Consider the following 13,863-nt stretch of genomic DNA (forward strand, 5'->3'; position numbering starts at 1 on the left):
GTTTTTGGTGGACACAACATCTTTATTTTATTTTTATGTGGTGCTGAGAATCGAACCCAGCGCCCCGCGCATGCCAGGGGAGCGTGCTACCGCTTGAGCCACATCCTCAACCCCCACATTACTTCTTTAGGGAAGTAATGGCTATGATCATCAAAATATTCCTACATCACCTTTAGGAATCTGGGCATAAATACAGAATGAGTGTTTCATTCTCTCATTAGCTCATCAATGTGGTTTGCATTAGAAAAAATGTTCGGTGTCATTTATCAAACATTTATTTAGTGCACACTATGTGGTAGGTACTGATGAAAAAATGACTGCAACAGGATACTGTGCTCTCTAAGGGCTTATACAATAATAGAGCACAAGTATTTTGAAGATATAAATTTCTTTCATAAATGTATTTTGTGAAAATTACGTGTTTTGAAAAAAACAGCGATCATACTTTCACTTTTAGAAAATATTTTTAGAATGGCTAACAGAAAACAGATACTGAACATTATTGTTGACAAACTGAATTAAGAAAAGATTGTAGCCAAGTGCAGGTAAAAGTTTCTGAGGTCTTTTGACTTCTGAACAGAATTAATATGTCTGTTCTAAATGTAATTTGAATCCTTCATTATCTCTGTTGCCTTTTGCCACCCTTTAATATGTGGAGAAAGAATGACAATTTTTCAAAAAGGTTATTATTATATAAGATTTTCTGTGATAAAACCCCACCCAATGGGCCTCACCCAGAGAAGCTTATATATGTTATTAGACTCAAGAATGTTAAGTGTGTTAGATTCGGTTCCTGCTGGGCAACCATAGGACGTGAACAGTGACTCTTAAATGAAGGCATAATATATGGTTTAACCTCTTAACAGTTTGTGATGTCATTTTTTATGTGGTAAGAAAAACAAATGCTGTCACATTTTATACTTGAGACTCCTGCAAGCCAACATGAAGAGATTAAGTATGCACATTACTAAGACACTATCATCCATGCAGTTCCATGGGTGCCAGGAAATTGCAGTGAGCTCAAATACTTCTCAGGAACTCAGTGTTAGAGAATAGAAAGATAAGTCTGCTGATAAGGTCAGGAGACACTGTTTTCCGTTAGATGGAAGCAAAGGTAGCTTAGAATACTTTGATCTAAATGTTAATTCATAGAACTATGTGTATCTAATATTAGCTAACCTATATGCTTTCAATTTATAAATCAAGAAATACAGTAGCTAAGGCTAAAGAAAAATCTGTATATTTGTTTAAAAGACAGAATTAGAACAGAGATTAAACTGGGGCAGAAAATAAGTAAAACTGCTGGTTTCCAGTATTTACTTTCTTGAAATATGGTTTTGAGTCATATTTGTGGGATGTAAACATACTACTTTATGTTTCCTATCATTTTTTATTATGCACATAATTTAACAGTTTGTAATAGTTGAAGCCACATGTCTCTGTGGACTGGGATATTGTTGAAACAGCTTCACTCATGGGAGGAGACTTATAACTATATAACTCAGGTATGTATATTTTCTTTGAACAAAGTATGTGACATTCAGCTTGTCAAAAATGAACATTTTGCTTCCCTGAATAGCTTTGCTCTGTGTTTTGCTTGTCTACTGAGACAAATAAAGGCTGACAAGAAGGGCATTTCTAGCTAGTTAAAGAACAAAAGGGGAATAAAGCATAAAGCAGGATTCGAGCCAGTTATCAGAAAATTCCTTTCTTACTGAACATCTTATATTATCATCTAATGATAATATAAAATGATATGCTCACTAGAAATAATTTAATCTTAAATTTGGGTAACAAGATTGTGGATCTCCTTCCTCCCTATGTTTCTAAATATTTAGTAAAAAACATAGTGTGTATTGTGGTGAACTTTCTGAATATAAAAGTTATATTCTTCTTGTTTTCTCCTCACTGGGGACACTGACATATTGATGAGGAACACAACTGGCTCTAGAACAACCTTCATCATGTTTTTTAGAAGAAGGAAGTTGTTGTTACATTTTATTATCTATTAAAGAGCTACATGTAAGACTATGGATTTTTGTTGGGAGTTTGTACAACTTCCTATAAACCAAATCTTGTCAATATTCAAACATATTTGAGCCTCCCCCTGTGTATAAAACAAAGAAATTAACCCTCCTTCAATGAATATACTTCTCCTTCCCACCACAACCATATTTTTTTTGAAAGTTTTGATTTTACTCCCTGTAGCTCTCCTCTCTTCCTATATAATCCCCAGTCCACCCCAGTCAGAATTTGACTCCCAACACTCTACGCAAACAGAACCTGCTCTGGCCCAGTGACCTTCATGCTGTCATACCATGGAACATTGTTCAGTCCTTTTCCTCCTTGTCCTCATACAACATGGGACATGGCTGAGCATGGCTTCTTTCTCGAAACTCTCACTTCTCTTTCTTGGCTGTGTGGGAACATGAGCTTTGAGGGCATTGTCCTTCCCTCCCAATTCCCCTGACCTAGGTGGCATTTGGTTTGTAGGAAGTCATTGAATATACTATTCAAGGAAGGGAAAATTTGGAGAACGCTTATTTATGAGTTGAAAGCAAGAGAGGATTAGACCCACAAAAAGACAACACTTAGCAGAAGGGCAGGATGATAGAAAAACACAGAAGTAGAAAGTGTTCCCATTCAACTGATTTGGTTCTCTCTGAGTAGCTGGGGCTCTGTTTCTGAAAAGGGGAAGGACAAAGCAAGAGTTGGAGATTTGGAGATAGTGGAGAAGATTTGGGGGAAATGGATGGGATGATGTGAGAGGGAGTGGATGCAGAATCCACAGTTGGGCAGTGTTGGGCATCCCTCTTGAGGGTGGTGAAGAGGATGTTTTGGCAATGCTTACCTGTCCTGTTCTGTGGCTTTACCCTGCGGTGCTTGCTCTTATAGGGCAGGCACCAAAGCAGTTATTGAGGTTCATGTTGAATTGAGTCATGAAGGGAGACCAAAAATTTTAAAGTGTAGGGTATTATAAACAGTGTTATTGAAATAATGGGGTCTAGGAGAAAATACTGGATAAAAAGAGACAAGAAGAAAAGTGAGGACTGGGGGTGGGTGGGGATCTGAACATGGAGAGCAATCAATGGAGAATAAGTACTACCCAGATCAACTGAGGGAGTGAGAGCCAGCCTGAGCATCATGTATTCCCATGTTCCATGAAACCATTCTTTCAAGGTCAGCTTGTGGTGGCCAGATCTCTCTCCTGCTGCAAATTGTGGATGGTCTTGTGGTCTAGAGCAGGGGTTGTGGTAAGATAGGCACTGAGGTGAGACAAGAGTCATCAGTGGTGGCTGTGGTCTTCTGATACCCCATTTGGATTCCAAGACCTGAGTAGTGTGACATTTCTCAAGCCTTGTGTCATAGGAGGTTATTTAACTGTTAAGAAGTAAAGCATCTGCTTTAAGTAGCCTTCCTACATTTTGTCAAGAGAACTTGATCTTCAGTGGATAATGAGAGCGCCTCCTTGGTATCCAGTCATTCTTTAAACTATGGATGAGGTATATTGATTGTAAGGATTTAAAATACCTACAGGTTGTAAAGCAAAAACTGAACAACCGATAAAACTGTTCTATTTGCTAACATTTAAGGCTGGTGTCTGATAAAAGGATCTGTTGGCCCACTGGTATGGAGATGCTCTGGGGAGATGCTGTCTCTTCATATTATATGAGCACAAACAATGCTTTCCTTCTCTTTTTGGGCTTTTCTCCACTATCCAGGTACATTTATAGCATTAGAATTTTTTCCATCTTATGGACAGTTTATGGCAGTGTCTTCTTGGATGGATGGTCTTCCTCCTTTTAGACTTTCCACCCTTTTAAAAAATTAACTGCCCTATTAATTAACTTTAAATTTTTGTTTTCTTCTATTGCCTCATTATTTAAAGAATAGAAAAACAGCTTGCTCTTCTCTAACCACTTTGAGGTAGGAACCAATTCATCTGCCTCCTAAGAGAGACAATAGACAATTCATTAAATTTTTCTGGGTCTTAGTTTCTTCAACTATTTAAAAATAAAAGTGTGGCTATTAGATGATCAAATTCTTTGGGGTTTAGAGTATGTGGGTGGGTTAGAGCTCCCCCCCAAACTGAAATTGTGTTGTTGCACTCCCTCTAGGGCTTGGTTCCAGTCCTAGGCTCCATAGCCATTGAGTTTCAGTGTTCTTGTATGTCATAGTGGGATAATCTACATCTATTTTGAGTATTGTTTAAAGACTTCATTCAGTTAATGTTGCCTAGCACTGAATCCTGGTATACTAATTCCTTCTTTCAGCCTGGTGTTGGAGATGTCCCTCACAGAACATGTTAGATCCACCTCCCCACCAAGCACAGCCTTGCCCTTTTCGGCAGAATCTGGCTCAATCATCCTAACAAGACATTTGTAATCCTCCATAGAAATTCTTTCCTGTTTCTAGCTTTTATGACCTTTGTTCTTTGTGTGGGGGGGGTGGAGTGGTGGTGGTGGGGTATTTGGTGTTTTGTTATTGGTATTGTTTATTTTAAAAAATTATGACTTAATAATATTTAACTTTAATAGCTTTTCCTTTCCTCTTCATCAATTGAAATTGACATTCTGGCTTAAAACCCCTTTAAAAATCTCTAGATGTTTTGACCTTTCAACTTTTTCTGAGATAGAACAAAAGTAGGCTGTTTTTTCACTTCTTTTTCCCCTGAACTTGTTGGGAACTCAATAAATGTGTATAGTATGAGTAAATAAGTGAATATACTGGTCTGAGGGCATAGCTCAGTGGCAGACTGCTTGCCTCACACTTGTGAGGCGCTGTGTTTGATCCTCAAAACCACATAAAACAAGTAAAATAAAGGTATTGCTCCGTTTACAACTAACTAACTAACTAAATAAGTAAATAAAACTAGGTGAATATACTGAAAAACAGCCTCCTTTACTATTTAAAGCACACAACCTCATGCTGGATATAAATGATGACACTAGCTCCAGGAACATTAATTTCCTATATCTCTTCTACCCTGACTTTGCCTCTCATTCTCGGTCTGCAGTTTGTCTGGTCTGTTTACCCAATAAAAATGGGCAGAATCCAACTTGGTCCCAGTCGTTGGTGGGCTACAACTAAGCACAGCGCCTGGCCTGCAGTAGGTATCCAGGAGTATATGGATTGAATGAATGGTTGCTAGGGAGTATGATGGTGGCGTCTTAATTTCATGCTGGGCTCATCCCAAGGAGCGCACGTGGGAACTTCACAGAAGTGATTTCACGAGCGCGAGGCTGACTCTCCTTATCCTGTGAGTTTACTGAAGTGGGGCCAGCTGCCCGCCTCTTCCAGCTTCACTGCCAAAGTTGAAGAGGGGTGGAGTGGCCTGGAAGACGGCTGGAAGGAGGGTGGGGGATTTGCTTTCTTATAAAGATGCTTTGGGAGGCTGACTCTGGAGTGTTAGGTTTTGAGGAAAAAATAAGCCTAGGTCCCAATGGTAACTGCAGCAGAGCACAATGTTTATTTTCTGTTAAAGGGAAGGTTTGAAAGCCTCACAAATGTAATAAAAGTGAGGTGCAAATCAGAGTAGGAGCGCCCTACCTTTACCCCTGTAGCCCCGGTAGAGAAAGACAACTAGAGAAGTCAGTTTCATTGAACCATTTCTTGGGCTCCCAGCTGTGCACCGCTTTCTGTGTCCCTACCCAACTGTGGTGGGTCTCCTTTGCTTTTCCCAAATCGAGGTTGCAAAACAAATCAACATCATCAAAGAATCCCTATGAGAGCCCTGGAGACAGGTCCCCACAGACAAACACATTAAAACGTTCAGTTCGGTCCCATTATTTGGGGTTGTGAATTTCTTAATCAACGTCCATCCCTAGCCTCCGGAGGGTCTTACGCTGCTCCTAGGGCAGCAACAAGTCTGCAGAGCTTGGGCTCTAGGGAAAGCGCTCCGAGAATGGCCTCGGGATTCATTCCCTGGAAAGTTTCAGCATCCTAGGAGAGTTTTGCTTTTCCGAGGGCCGGCAGGGTGGCATTCCAAACGTAAGCAAAGGTGGGCAGCGCGCGATCCTCCCCTTAAGAACAAATCAATAGAAGCTAGAGCGCAGCTCCTCTCCGGTTTCCCAAAACGCGCAAGGCGGTTGCTGCCTGGGCGGCTGGGTGTCTGTGCTCCCCGCCTTTGCTGGGCTGACACCGGAGGGGAGGAGCAGGAGCCGGAGGGGGTGCCGGGGCGGGCGGGGTGGGGGGAGCGAACCATCTTGAGCCAAGACAAGCGGCACATTCACAAATAACGCCCCCACCCCCAGCGCACGCGCTCCCATTGAAAGCTGCCGGGCTCCGCTGCCGCACCGCTGCTCCGAACACGCACCGCCAACCCCAGCGCAGCCTTGCCTCACGCGGCTCACGCCTGGAGCTTGGTCGCTTACTGCAACCGCGCAGCTCCAGCAGTCCGCGCAGGAGGCGGCTACAGCTTTCAGGGAGGGGTGTCTTCCAAGACTCCCTTTGGTCTCCGCGGGGGGCCATGGCACGGCGGGAGGCGCCCAGAAACCCGGGGTTCCTGGCCCGCCTCCTCGGTGGCACCTGGTGCCTGCTCTATGTCGCCGGACAGGTAGGGCAGCCTGCGTTCCTGAACTTCTGGTCGTGCTCTTGTGGGGCGCGTTACAGCTTGGGGCGCGTTCTTTTCCGCGAAGGTCTGATCCAAGTCTGCGCCACCACCCGAGCTGGGACAGGTGGAGGAAAGCTAAGGCGAGCCCCGGGCAAGCTTCAGGCTGGCGGGGTGGATCTCTGCCCTGAGTCCTGGGACCCTGCCCCGGCTTCTCGCCGGTGCCGCCTAGGTCTTGCTTCCCGTGTGTAGAGTCGGGCGAGAAGGCGGCGTCTGATGGTAGAGCTGTCATCTCTCGGGAAGCCCGCGACCCCTCCACCTTTCCAGTCTGAGGAGTCCCCTCTCTGGCTCCTGGGGTCTCGGGGCAGTGCCTGCGAGACAGGGGTGCTGGGATACTCCTCCTCACTTCCGCTCTTCAGCGGACTCAGTGAACTTCTGACACAGTCACCCTGGAGCCACCGGTGGCTGTGTGTCAGGGCAGAGCAGACCGCAGACCAGGAGGGCTCTCGGGTACTTCCAGAAAGCAGATGAGACGGGCGCACGAGGGCTGGTCCCCGCCACACCCGGTCAAGTCCTCCGCGGTTTCCTGCTGGGTCACACAGGGTATAGGAATCGGGGAGTTCTGAGTGGGTTGCTTAGGCCCCCAGGCTGCGTAAAAGGACCCTGAGAGAAAGTGTCTAATTCACAGTTCGTGGTATATGACTTCAAGACTGGAGGGAGCTGCTTAGGGAAGGGGGCGGGGCCAAGAGTCAGGTCAATGTCAAGATGCTTGTGCTATCTAGCCTTGGCTTGTTTTTCAGAATCAGGTAGCTTTGGCCGAAAACCTATGATTTAGGCAGTTTGTACATAATTTGACCGACATAGATTTGCTTTTCATAGGGTTACTTGGGTTATTGGGGAAAATACTCAGCTACTCTTGCCCAGAATTATTGCCAGATAGCTTCCCTTTGTTTCCTTAGTGAGACTTGTCCAGATCAGGGGGCGGGGTGGGGGTGGGGGGTTCCTGCCCTCGCTTTTACTTAGTGTTTTGAAAATTGTCTTCGCTATTTCTCTATTCTATTTCTGTATTTTAATTGTCATTTTGATTGTTGAGGTGCACTTCTTGAGGTTGAGAGAGGATCAAAAGTGAATTCTCAGAAGGACCCAGAGCCAACTAGGACCTGAGAGGCTACCCTAATAAGTGATAGAAATTTTCAGCTGGGAACACCTGCTTAGATAGGAAAAGTTTGTCTTAATTAACAGCAGGTTTTATTCCCACCATGCCTGGTTCCAGGCAGGCCTTCTCACTGATGGCTGCACAGAAGGGTTACCCAAGGGAGCTCTGGAACTCCCTGTGCTAGGGTCACTGCCCCACCTGAATTACATGACTAGGGGAGAGGGGAGGCCCAGGCTCAAGATTCCTAAAGTCTCAGGTGATTCCTTGTGCAGCTAGGTTGAAAACCTGTGCAAAAATGACAACTCTTAAGGTGACCGTTTTGGAGAATTATTCTCCAAAAGTAAACTAAAAGGAGAACAGAAAAAAGGCTCAGGAGTCTTGGCATGTAGTCTCCAGTTCTGGCTCTGCCCCTAACTAGCTGTGTCATTTTGGTCAAGGTCCTTAACCTTCCATTTCCTCATCTGTAAAATAAGGGTGTTGGCTGGCCTGTGTTCTCAAAGGTATTGCCAGCTCCAACAACTCCAGGCAGGTTGACTTCAAACCAGATGAAGACAACTTCAGTTTTATTTTTTTATACTCACAGGAGAAGTTCTACTTTATCCTTAAGATTTTGTTAACATGTCAACTAATGTTGGATCTAGGAAAAATGCTAAAGAGGAGTTTAATTCAGTTTCTTAGACTTTTGACACATATACATGTATAATTTTAAATACTTTCCACTTTGCCTGTTCAAATCACTTCAAGTCATTCCAGATTTTGGCCTTCAAAACAAATTGATTTTCCTAACATTACACACCTGTTCTTTCTTGCACCAGGTCTCAATCATGTCTTATAGATGAGGATGATAAAAGCAGATTTGGGCCTTGTGTGTGGGTTGGCAGTGGCTTATTATCTAATTCCAAATGGTTTGGTCCTTTTTCACTCTTCAGGGCTGTTCTCCACATGTGAAAAGCCTGATTAAACTTGAGGAAAGGGTTTGGGACAGTTTAAAAATGGTAGCTGGTGGGCTGGGGATGTGGTGCAAGCGGTAGCACAGCTCGGTTGGCATGCGCAGGGCGCTGGGTTCGATCCTCAGCACTACATAAAAATAAAATAAAAATGTTGTGTCCACCGAAAACTAAAAAATAAATATTAAAAATTTATTGCTCTCTCTTAAAAAAAAAGGTAGCTGGTTGGGTAGAATATAAGATGGGACTAACCTGGTCAGGTGTTTGTCAGAGCAACTCTTTTTTTTAACCTTGGACATTATGTAATTATTGAATTACATAGATTAAAAAATGAGGATAGTTAATATCAAATCAAGGAGAAATCATCCTATAACCAGGAGACAGTGCCAGATGATTTGAACATTATTTAGAATTTACATATTCTTTAAACTTTTTATTTTTTAAATTAAAGTACTCAATCCATGTACATATTACCAGACCTCTCTTTTATATATATTGTAGAAGGATAGTCTGAGATCAAGATCTACCAGTTAAAGTGAATTACAGCAATAGCTCAAAGAACAATTTTAATACAAATTAAAATTATTTGGAAATCTCAACATTTCTTTCTTCTTACTATATTTCTACTTTCAGAGGTTACTTCCCTTTCCTTCTAGTCTGCCTGAATTAGTCTCCTTTCAGATTCTTTTCCGCTCACTCCTTAGGTTTATAAAACTGATTATTTTACTGATTAATTTCACTTCATAAGCTGAACCTGAACTCACCCTCTTAGCCAATTTTTCCCCCCATGAGAATGGGTGTAACTAGTGTTTTTAAATAGTAGGTATGATCAACTACTTAATGATTTCTACAACCTAACTGTGACAATGAAGAAAGTCCATCAAGAGAGTGGGTTTTCACATCAGTGCAAATCTACTACCATTGCTTAAAAATGTCACTTAGTGGCAATTTGTGTCCTTTTGGTAGTATATCAATGATGGTTCATTAAAATATAAAGATTGAATATTTTTCACTTCCAGTGGTGTTCTTGGTGCTATACTTGCTAGGAATTCAGTAGTGAAGTAAATAGTTCTAGAATGGCTGAAAAGAATCTGTGCCTTTATAGATAGATTTTTTCAACTAGGGAGCTTGAAAAGGACTGGCTTGTCTTTTATTGGTCTGTTTATGTGTTTGCTGTCATTTATTTTAATTTTTACAATAATAACTACTGTGTGGTTAAAAAATACTACTAAGAGCTTAGAAAGAAACAGCAACTTCTTGCCCCACTGTTTTTCTTAAGCTTAGATACCATCCCTAGAGGCAATCATTTTCATTTTTATTGTCTTGAGGTATATCTGGCATACAGTAAACTACACATTTAAAATGTACAACTTGGTAAGTTTTGACGAATGCATACACCCATGACACCATTATCCCAGTTTCCTCATGACCTTTTGTGATGTCTCCCTCTCATCCATATCATTAGGAGCATAATTAGTTTACATTTCTATAAGTTAGTTTACATTTCTAGAATTTTTTGTAAATGGGATCAGACCCCCACATCCTTTTTGGTTTGGCCTTTTTCACTCAGTATAATTATCTTGTGATTATCTATGCTGTATCATATATCAATAATAGTTCATTGCTTTTATTCCCCCTGAGTTTACACTGTATGGATTTTTCAGTTTATTGTACATCAACTTTCACCTATTAATATTCAGTGTGTTTCTTTTTGGCTATTATCAATAAAGTTGCTATGAACAGTTGTGTACAAGTGTTTGTACGAATATGTGGTTTTTATTTACATTATGTAAATACCTAGGAGTTGAATGGCTGAATCATATGCCAGGTGTGTGCTTAACTTTTTAAGAAACTTAGTTTTTAAAGATGGCACTGTGGTCCCCCCAACCCATGGTTTCGCTTTCTGTGTTTTCTATTCTCTGTTGTCACTGTGGTCTGAAAATATTAAATGGAAAGTTCAAGAAATAACTTATAAGTTTTAAATAACTTACGATTGTATGTGCTAACTGTTCCATATTATTATTGTTTTGTTAATTTTTACTCTGCCTCATCTATAAATCAAACTTTCCCATAGAAATGTATGAATAAGAAAAACCATTGGTATTACCTGAGATTTTAAGCATTCTCTGAGTGTCCCAGAGAATATTCCCTGAGAGGATAAAGGAAGGCCACTCTATCATTTTACGTTCTTACAAAAGCTCATGAGACTTAGAATTCTTCTTATCTTTGCCAACCCCTGGTGTGTGTGGTGCTTTATTTTAGCCATACCTGTAGTAATAGTTTGTTCTATGTTTTAATTTGCAATTCACTAAGTATTAATGATGTTGAACATTTTTTTCATGGATTTTATTTATTTCATGGGTTTATTTGCATATATAGTCATGTATCACTTAATGGTGGATAAATGTTCTGAGAAATGAGTCATTGCACGATTTTTGTCATTTTTTGAACCTGATAGAGTGTACTTACGTAAACTATGACTATTGAGATGTCACTAAGTGATAAAATCTTATGGGACCACCATCATGTAAGCAGTCCATTATCTACTGAAATGTCATTATGCATACAATGCATGACAGTACTCTTCTTTGGAAAAATTTCTATTGAAATATTGGTTCTTTATTGAATTGTTAGTTTTTTATTATCGAGTTTGGAGAATTCTTGATGTATTCTGGCTATGTCTTTGAAGAAATGCATGATTTGAAAAATTTTCTCTCAGTCTGTGGTGTGTCTTTTCCTTTAATAGCATCTTCTGATTAAGTTTTTAATTTTGATGAAATTGGACTTATCAAATCATTTCTTGGTGTATTGTGATTTTGCTCATTTCTAAGAAACATTTGATCTACTCAAGGATCACAGACATATTTTTCCTAAAAGTTTATAGTTTTTGGTTTTACATTTAATCTACATATCATATTGAGTTCATTTGTATGCATGGGCCACAGTTCAGTTTTCACATAATTTGAAATTCGATTATTCTAGCATAATTTTTTGTAGAGATTACCCTTTCTCCACTATGCTGTCTATATACATACCTTCATCAAAAATCAGTTGTCTATTCATGTGGGGTCTATTTTTGGGTTTTCCATTGTACTTGAATGAACTCTTTGTCTATTGCTATGCCAGTAGCATGCTCTCTTGTGTACTGGAGTTTTATAAAAGGTCATTAACTCAGGAATGTGATCCTTCCAACTTTGTCCTTCATTTTCAGATCATAGATTTGGTTATTTTATATGAATTTTATAATCAGTTTGGTAGTTTAAAAACATGCAAGCAGGGATTTATTTGGGAGTATTTTAATTTATAGATTTATTTTGAGAAAATTGGCCTCTTGACAATACTAAGTTTTATGATACATGGATATGGTATATCTCTTTATTTGTTTAGGTCCTTTAAGCCATGTCAGATTGTTTCAGTATATAGTCTTACACATTTTTGTCAGCTTTATTAATAAATATTTCTTTTGTTTTTCTTTTTGTGCTCCTTTATTATCTAATTTAATATTATTAGAGTATGTAGTTATGTTGTCTGACTCATTTCTGCTACTGGTTCTTTCTTTTGTTCTTTCTTTTTTTCCTGACTAATCTGGAAAATTTTCAATTTTATCAAGTCTTCTTAAAGAACCACTTTTGATTTCATGAATTTTTCTTTATTGTTCTTGCTTTCTATTTCCTTGCTTATATTTTCATTTCCTCTTTTATATTATTTTTTTTCTGATACTATTTTGAGTTTTATTTGGTCTTATTTTTTTAGTTTCTTAAGGCATATGCTGAGATCATAGCTATAAAATCTTTTTGGTTTTTTGATATAGCTTTTTAGTGATTTAAATGTTATTAAATTCTTCTTTAGTCATATGCCATAAATTTTGATGTATCAGTTTTATTCAGATCAAAATATTTGTTATTTCACTCTGATTTCTTATTTGACCAGTGGTTATTCAGGAGTATATTGTTTTGTTTCTAAACAATCCAGGATTTCCCAGATATCTTTATGTTATTGATTTTTTTAATTTAATTCCAATCTGGTCAGAGAATACATTTTATGGAACTTGAATTTTTAAAAATTTGTTGACACTTGTTTTATGGCATAGAGTATGTTCACTCTTAGTAAATACACTCATATGTGTGTTTGAAAAGAACTAGATTTTCTACAGATTTGTGTCTTCTACTTTTTTCCTGGCTGTTGTTTGGTGGAATAGTCTATAAATATCGATTAAGTCCTGTTGATAGCATTGTTCAAATCATCTGTACACTTACTGATTTTCTTTATACTTATTATATTGAATACTGACAGAAGAGTATCAAAATCATCATCTATGTGGATTTTTCTATTTCTCCTTAAAGTTCTATTAATTTTTTTGCTTTATTTATTTTGAAGCTGTTATTGGGCATATAATTTTTAGAATTGTTATGTTATTCTGGTGAATTGAGCCTTTTATTATTCTTTTTTTTTATTCTATTTATTTATTTATTTTTGCATTATGATTCTTAATATACCTTTATACCACAATTTATCATATCTCTGATTTTATTATTCTTAAATGACCTTCTCTCCCCCTGGTGATAGTCTGTGCTTTAAAATCTACTTTGCCTTTGAGTATCTTAATATTAGATAAACATTTTAAATTCTTTGGATTTTTATATGACAGCTCCATAGTTTTTACAATATACTTTAAATGTGACTTCTAGATCATATTTTATTCAATTCCTATTATTGAATGATTTCCTAATTCTTTCTTAATTTACTTTTATCCTGCTTTCATTATCATTTATTATATTAAAAAATCAATACTCAGCATTATATTGTCATTGCTACATCTAACATATAGTGTATTATTATTTTATTTTCTTCTAATATATTTCTTTTTCCAAGCTTTATTGACTCAAAATTCACATAATTCACAATTCACCCATTTAAAGTATACAATTCCACTATGGAAATTATTATGGCGGTTCCTCAAAAGACTAGGAATGGAACCACCATATGACCCAGATATACCACTCCTTGTTATTTATTGTAAAGAATTTAAGTCATCATACTATAGTGATACATGCATACCCATGTTTATAACTGCTCAATTCACAATAGCCAAACTATGGAACCAGCCTAGGTGTCCATCAATGGATGAATGGATAAAGAAAATGTAGTATATAAACACAATGAAGTTTTATTCAGCCATGAAGAAAAATAAAATTATGTCATTCTCTGGG

The 13,863-nt window shown here is 38.8% G+C and overlaps 1 protein-coding gene across 2 annotated transcripts in view; it reads left to right on the forward strand.

The window, feature by feature from the left end:
• Positions 1 to 6,255: 6,255 nt before the first annotated feature.
• The window catches only part of Adamtsl1 (ADAMTS like 1), a 935,498-nt gene continuing 927,890 nt past the window's right edge, over positions 6,256 to 13,863 (forward strand). For both annotated transcript variants that reach the window (XM_058586373.1, XM_058586374.1), the window contains exon 1: positions 6,256 to 6,556. In XM_058586373.1, the coding sequence (XP_058442356.1) occupies positions 6,470 to 6,556 (87 nt within the window). In that variant the 5' untranslated portion in view covers positions 6,256 to 6,469. The remainder of the gene's footprint in view (positions 6,557 to 13,863) is intronic.

The sequence above is a fragment of the Marmota monax genome, unplaced genomic scaffold (genome assembly GCF_021218885.2).
Source record: "Marmota monax isolate L192 unplaced genomic scaffold, Marmota_monax_Labrador192_F-V1.1 WCK01_AAM20220418_F8-fsc00033, whole genome shotgun sequence".
NCBI lineage: Eukaryota > Metazoa > Chordata > Mammalia > Rodentia > Sciuridae > Marmota > Marmota monax.